At 35.0% G+C, this 8,168-nt stretch overlaps 1 protein-coding gene across 4 annotated transcripts in view; it reads left to right on the forward strand.

Moving 5' to 3' along the window:
• The window catches only part of Sema3a (semaphorin 3A), a 447,592-nt gene extending 440,256 nt beyond the window's left edge, over positions 1–7,336 (forward strand). For all 4 annotated transcript variants that reach the window (XM_031380015.1, XM_031380018.1, XM_031380016.1 and 1 more), the window contains 2 exons: positions 2,510–2,652; positions 3,916–7,336. In XM_031380015.1, coding sequence (XP_031235875.1) covers positions 2,510–2,652; positions 3,916–4,371 — 599 coding nt within the window. In that variant the 3' untranslated portion in view covers positions 4,372–7,336. The remainder of the gene's footprint in view (positions 1–2,509; positions 2,653–3,915) is intronic.
• The last annotated feature ends 832 nt before the right edge of the window (positions 7,337–8,168 follow it).

Raw genomic sequence — 8,168 nt, forward strand, 5'->3', positions numbered from 1 at the left:
AGAGAGAGAGAGAGAGAGAGAGAGAGGAACATTTGTATTGTCTGTACAACACCTTTTGCTTAATGCACACAATTCAATGATACCTTTTTTTGTGTTCTACATATACTCCAGTTTAAAAAGTCTAAAAAACTCAACACAAAAGCCTGCATATAAGTCCCCTTTGTCTGGGTCTGGATTAACTCATTGTAACTGTTTCCAATTTCATCCATTTGCATGGAAATGCAACAATTTCATTTTTCTTTATACATGAATAAAATACCACTGTATACGTGTAAAAAATATTTTGCATAGTTCTTTGTGAATTTTATATGTTGTGTTTTTTTCTATTAGATTTTTTTTATTCTGTGTGCATGAACATTTTGTCTGCATGTATATATGTGTATTGTGTATGTATAGCACCCACAGATGCTAGGAGGCAACCCCACAGAGTTGTTAGCTATTATATGGGTGCCAAGCCCGGGGTTCTCTGCAAGAATAACAATTTCCATTCCACAGATACCCACTTAAGCAAAGAACTCTTCTATTATTCAAGTCACATTGGACTCACCTATGTGTCAGCAAAAACTTGTATCTTAGAGTTCTATCAAAAAGTTCCTCATTAGTATAGATACCAACATGAGACTCACATTGTTCTTCTTACCTATGCATCTGCAAAAACACATATCTTAGAGTTCTACTAATGACTCCTTCATCATTTTAGATACCAGTGTGGGAGTATTTGGCCTAGAGGACATGGCTGTAAACAAAAATTTAGTAGGATTTTCTGTCATCATGGTGCCACACACATTGTAATTCAAGAAACTGAGACAGAACGAATAGTATCTTCCCAAGTGTTCAAGATTTTCTTGATCAAGCATGATTACACTGTTGAGCAATTAACAAAAATATATTTAATATAAACACTATTGACTTCCATGGCAAAACACACTCATTATTCATGGTAGGCTGTACAGGCTCTGCTGCACATAGCAATTCAATGTTCCTCTTACCAGGGGACTGATATCTTACAACATAGCAGAGAGACATGTGGAGGGGGAAAAGACCTGTCCCAATCATTATAGAGCTTATTGTCTGCATATACATATGCACATGAATGCAAATGTGTGTGTGCACACATGCACACGTGTGTGTGTGCACCCACATGCGCGCGTGTATATATATGGGATAAACAATGTGATACAGAATCAATTAATTGTTGCTGTTTATTTCTTTGTTGTTTTCAGGGTAGTGATATTTAGCAAGAAGGGACAGATATGTCTCAGTATCAGAAGAGTTTTTATCCCCACCTAGGGCAATTGATAACCAGGCAATGAGGCTTAGGCACATAGAATGGCAATGTGGTAGAAGTCTTTGCAGCATGGTGAGAGTTGTCAGTGGGAAGCATAGCTACACCAGAGACTGGAATAGAAACAGCTTTCAAAAGCTTTAAACCTAGCATAAGCAAATCCTATTGCTTATGACAGACAAAAGTACTAAGTTGATTAAGACAAGAGTAAAGCTGTCAAAGTGAAGCCAGGGAGGAGGGAAAACATTTTTAAAATTAAGATCCTAGCTGAATTTGAAGGTGAAAGCAGAAAATTTTCATCTGTCTACACTGTCAGCTCTCTGTGCATGTGAAAATATATTTATTATTTTCTAAATTAATTTAATGAGTTCCAGATTGTTCAGGATGTCATAATGGAAACAGGATTATACAAGATAACACCGAGTTTTGTTCTCTCACTAAGTCTTACCTAGCCTCTCTGTGTCATACTTTTGATCTGAGCTGTGTTTCAGTTACCACATTGAAGGAGGTTACATAAAGGGTAAAATAATAGAAACTTAATCAGGAAACAGATTTTTGTATTGCTGTGTTTTATTATGTGCTCCTGCCATGGTCCACAGCCTAACTCTGGAAAATAACAAAGGGTATGTCATTTTAAAATAAGAACAATTGAAACCATATTGCATTGTAATTATACGAGTTTCTCCTGAGCCATCCCAAACATTTCACACCAGTTGGACTTCAGAAGAAACTTGTGAATTATTTAGGGTTTATTGGTGGGGGATATAAACATCCTAAACTCTACCTTCTGTAAAATGATAGATAAATAGTGGTAGGTAAACTTAACTTTACAGTTGGAAAACAAATACAAAGCAGCAATCTAACCTCTCAAAAATTGTTCCTTTCAGCAAAAGTCCAGACCCCTTGAAAAGTAAGTTACAAAAAGGGAGACTCCAGGCATCACAGTACAGAGACTCAAGGTTGTAGTGGACATGAACAGACCAGGCCATGTTATGTTCCTTGCTTGCAGACAAAACTCTGTATATACAGCTCAAAACAAAATGATTAATCTATTGAGGCAAGTATTTGTGGTCTGAAACCCTCAACATAGTTACTATCTTTAATCAATTTGAAAAATGACTTTGAAATAGGCAACAACTTATCATCTTAATTTCCAAATTAATATGTTAGAAAATGGAAGTTCCCGACTCATGTTTTCTCATTTAACCTCTTATCATTGGCTAGATAATCATCATGGGCACAGCCTTGACGAGAGAATCGTCTATGGAGTAGAAAACAGCAGTACATTCTTGGAATGCAGTCCGAAGTCACAGAGAGCCTTGGTATATTGGCAATTTCAGAGGCGAAACGAAGAGCGGAAAGAGGAGGTACAGGATTTCAGTTGAACGAATTGTTTCTGTCTGGTACACAGATTGTCACCCCAGTATCATTGACTCGGAGGAACTAAAAGTACTGATGACTCCAACACACTGCTGAACCAAACAGTAGCTTTTCAGACAAGTACTCAGTGTGGTCTGTGTGTATAGCAGGCTACGTATGAGAACAAGTAAGAGTTCTAGACCAGGAAGTACTTTGAGCACTATTTAGAGTACTTATTTCTTGCCTTGATTTAGTTATGAAGCACTTGTGTTACCTGCATTTGTGAATTAAGAAAATTTTAAACCTTTCATCTTCTGCAAATGAGAAGTGGGAAGAGAGTTGAGTACTTGATTTAGGGTAAAGAAGTTGAGTCCTGTCATCGGTTTTGGTATTAACTATTAAAACAGCCTCAAGATCTCTCTCCTCAATAGACAATTGTAACAACTTCTACTAAGAAAATCAGAGAAAATCACACAGAGAGCTCCAATATTCTAATTACTTATAAGTATTAAATAACGATAACTAGATTGTTTCACTCACCTGTCAAAATCATTAAGTACAGATAATTTTAACAGTACAAAAGTAAAAGCAACCCCTATTAGTTTTCGTTGTTGTTGTTTGAAATGTTAAGCAGTTTTGAACTGTAGAATTATATTGTAAAATGTAATTTTTATACTTGTTTTATACATTGATAGGCTATGCTTTCTGAGTTTTCTATTATAAGCCCAAAAGACCTATTCAAAGAAAACATGAGACTAGATATATCCCATTATATACCCTCGTATTATGCCACATGCAGGACCTTGTAAACTGAAAATTCACAAAACCTAAAATATAAGACGTTTCTTCTTTTTGCTCAAATGCTGACATTTTATTTTGTTCTTAACAAAGCATATTATGAATTCTTTGTAACACATTGTTTTCTAGCTTTATGTTCATCTAGTTCCCGTTTCATTCTCTAATATTGACTTTGTGTCATATGTATACATTGCTTTTGAAGTCAAGTATATCTTCATTCTTACCTCCAGTTATGCTGAATATTTTTAATAGTTATAAGATATTCTATAAAAACAGTGGTATTGTATACATTTTCAAATGGATCTATAAAACAATTGGCAGACCCTATAGTTCTTCTCCAAACATAGACTTTTTTTAACTTAAAAATGTTAATTCTAAAACCTACTTCAACTGATATCTAAGTTCTTCTAACCAGAATGGCAATCTTGTATTTCTATTAAATCTGCATGCCATTCTCTGCCTTTTCCTGATAGATCAGAGTGGGTGATCATATCATCAGGACAGAACAAGGGCTCCTACTACGTAGCCTGCGGAAGAAGGATTCAGGTAATTACCTCTGTCACGCTGTGGAGCACGGATTCATGCAAACTCTTCTTAAGGTGACCCTGGAAGTCATTGACACAGAACATTTGGAAGAACTTCTTCATAAAGATGACGATGGAGATGGCTCTAAGACCAAAGAAATGTCGAGCAGCATGACGCCCAGCCAGAAGGTCTGGTACAGAGACTTCATGCAGCTCATCAACCACCCCAACCTGAACACAATGGATGAGTTCTGTGAACAAGTGTGGAAAAGGGACCGAAAGCAACGCCGACAAAGGCCAGGGCACTCCCAAGGGAGCAGCAACAAGTGGAAGCACATGCAGGAGAGCAAGAAAGGTAGAAATAGGAGGACCCACGAGTTCGAGAGGGCACCCAGAAGTGTCTGAGTTGCGCCACCTCCTAAAAACTCAAACAAGTACAAACTTGCTTAGATAATAACTGGAAAAAATGCAATACACATGAACATTTAATGGCATTATGTGGATGTTTACAGTGGTAGGAAGTTCAACTGGGTTCCATCAATTTAAGTCCATGAGGAACTTTCCCAGCAGGCTTTCTTCAGAACACCAACGCCTGACAGTGATCGCAGGTGAGCGTAGATGTTCACATCTGCTGACTTAGTGTTTCCTCTGGGAGTTCATTTTGCTTTCTTCTTTGCCTGAGAAATAAAAATGTCATCTGCCATACTGCCATCGAAAGGAGAAAAACTGCATCAGCAAAGCCATTTTATTGAAGCGAGAGTTGAAAATAAACTGCATGGATTTAGTACGCAGATGAATATTCCAAAACGTGATTGGATTCAAGGATGTTTTGTCTACCAGCACTCATGTTTGTATGTACTGGAGGAGTAAAATAAGGAGAATGAAACTGAGTGAAATAGTCTGTGGAGATATAAAAATATAAACCATCCATCATCCGGAAGAGTAATGGAGCACACTGATCTACTACTGATGTCTTCTTTCAGCTTTGATCTAAAGATGTATTTTATTAAAGCTATAATTTAAATGTACCATGGCAAATATGCAGTAAGGATTAGCTGTTTTCTGAGCTAGAATAGGTTTTGTCTTGCAGTTACCATACTATATCATTTGTTTAAAAATTCCAACTGTGTGCTGCTTTTTCATATTGTGTTTTCAGTTCTGTAAGAGGCAGAATATCACTTTAGATCCATACTCACTAATAACTACTACTTACTGACACCAAGAATTATGTTCTTCCTCTTTGAAGAAGCCAACAGATAGATGGCTATCACCCTGACTTGTAAAGGTATTATCTAAGTTAACTCTCACATATATAATGTTTTCAGTCAACCAAAAATTAAGACAGCACAAAAGAGTCATTAGAGGCATCCTGAAGGATCAAGAGCAAAAATAAAAAAGCTGTGTATCTCATGAAAAGAAGATTGTCCTAACAGAATGTTAATAAATTGTCTTTCACTTTTGGCTTGAATATTGGCATGATGTGTGAGACACAGAACTTTCTCATGACTCCAAATCCCACCAAAGATTCTATTTTCAGTCATTTAGTGATTTCCAAAACAGAGATAGAGAGAGATATCAGTGACATTCGGAACATGTTCTAATAACAAAATGACACATTTCTCAACCATTTCTTTGTGAATCACCTAAATTTTTATCCACCCTGTATGATACAATTATTTGTATGAACAACTTATAAGTGTTTTTATCTCAATGAGAGTGAAACTATACACTTTACTTAGAAAGTGCAAAATTCTTTGTTTTATGAATAAAGTATAAGATAACACAAAATGTTTCAGAATGTATACCCTTTGTTGGTTTTAGATGATTTCCTAAGAATCATTGAGTTTAAAATGCTTAATAATTTCTACATTATAGAACAGTTCATTGGTGCTACATGCCTCACTTCAGGAATTTCTCCTTTGATCCTTCAGCATGCACAAAAATGCAAAGTAAATATCTTCTTGCTAATTAATGATGTGGCGTTGATATTTTAACTCTAGTTGTCTCTGAATTCTAATTAACTCAGCATTAACTTCTCACCTCAACTAAACCAAATTGTTATTCACTCTCTAGTGAAATATTTCACAGATGGAAATTCATGTTTCAATTTTAATGATTATTTAAATAAACAATTTGTTGACATGTCTTTGAAATAAAAACCTAAAATCACCCTACATTTGATTTTAGGCTTCTTGACTAACATGGTGCTGCTTTTGGAAATACGTCCTCAAAGGCAAGCTGAATTGATGAATTATTTAAGATTACACTCTGAAAAGACAATAATGTCAGGAATACTAAGTGAAAGGAAGAGGAATTCTCCAAATAAGCCGTGCTCTCATTTAACAGGATCTTAAGTGTCCAAACATTTGATGTTATGTTTCATTCTAAATTTGCAGCTGATACAAGTATATTTGCAATTACATAACTCTCCCATTTCTTTCTAGCTCTTAATAATAAAGGATCTAATGGAATGAAGGTTGTTTGATAACTTTATGGATGCCTTTCAAAATCTGAATGCATTTTGTTTAGCACTATGAAATACCAATAGAAAACTGCTTAGGTTTCAATTAAAAGTGTTACAAACAAACAAATATATTGACATTTCTTGATTAATCACCATGTCTAAGTTTTCAAAGAAAGTTATTGATCTAACTTGCAAATAAATAAATAAATAAATCTTATGACAGTTATAACCTGACATTGTATATTGAGAGAGGACTGTTTGCACGAAGAAGAATGAATGTCCCATTTACTAAATAATTTAGATGGACTTTGGCATATGCATGTATCCTCACAGGTAAGACCTGCCTAAGAGATGCATGTGACCTTAAGCAAATTACCACAACAGTCATACAATAGTCGCGAGTTGAAAAAGATACGTCACAGTGGTGAGAGCAGGCCCCGCTGATAGCAAATGTAAAGTGTAAATGCATGCAAATGCATACTTATTGCTTCTTTTATGTATAATTTAGTGATTTATAATGGTATGTGTTTAATATTTTTGCTACCTACACATTAGACGTAGAGATGTAAATAATTCTGTAAATAATTCTGAAAAGAGTAGAAAGAGCATTGTTAAATAGAAGTTTCTATAGATGCTCCATTCCAGTCTGTTCGCCATCATCCTCAAGTGCAAGATTTCCCAAACAAGTGATGCGGTCGGTGGCTTATGTACTACTTAAGGGCAGAGAAGGTGTGCCCCTTGATGAGCATGCTTTTTACCAGGTCGTAAATTGTTCCATATCTGTATTTATCATTGCATTTCAGATGGGAACTAGAAAACTGGAGAGAAAAATGTAATGATATTGCTGCTGTAAATTATTCCTTTTTAGCATGTATTCAGTTGCTAAATACACATTTCTTCAAAATATTTGAATTCAGATGTCTTTACTGTTCCCTGTAACATATGGTATTGAGGAACATAAGCTTCGAAACCTTCAAGAACCAGAGTCAGGGATCTACATAATTAGCTAACAAATTTCTTCATTGTAGTATCCTGTAAACTGTGTTCTATATTTATAGTGATGATGTGAATTTGTATATCCTTTAAATTAAATGCTGTTCTCTTTATGTCATACCTGGAAAGAAAACACAGGGATGAAAGTCTTTAATCAGTGGATTATGATGTGAAATATCATAATTCAAGATCAATACAGATTCCAGATGACTGGTATCTAGAGGCCCGTCCTGAAAAGCTCATGGGCAAGCATTGTATTAATATGGATTTATTACTGTAATATGTTCAAGTCTTTCCCTTATGAATTACTATTTAAACACAGTTTTAATTCAATGAAAGTCTGTCAGAGTTTTTTGCTTCAAAGACACATTTGACAAACAAGTCTTAGCACTATGATATAACGACATGATAGTTACAAATTGGCCTGATGCCAAAGAATGCAATGCTTTTCATTTTAACTGAGTAATAATTATTTAAGGTCAATGTTAATGTTTATAGTATATCTTTCCTTAAAGAAGAAAACATTATTTTTAAAAGTATGCAAATTCTATTAGTTTTATTTTAAAATCTTTCCTATACTAGTTAATTCATGAATCACATATTTGTATATTAATAGATAATGGCAAACCCAAAGTGAAAGAGATAAAGATGCCACAGAAATGGGTCTTCTTATAACTGGTCAATTTTCCTGATTAGCCTAACCAAAGAAAGATTTTATTTCTTCATTTCATACACCCAAGTGCAC

Source organism: Mastomys coucha, unplaced genomic scaffold (genome assembly GCF_008632895.1).
Source record: "Mastomys coucha isolate ucsf_1 unplaced genomic scaffold, UCSF_Mcou_1 pScaffold19, whole genome shotgun sequence".
Classification (NCBI taxonomy): domain Eukaryota; kingdom Metazoa; phylum Chordata; class Mammalia; order Rodentia; family Muridae; genus Mastomys; species Mastomys coucha.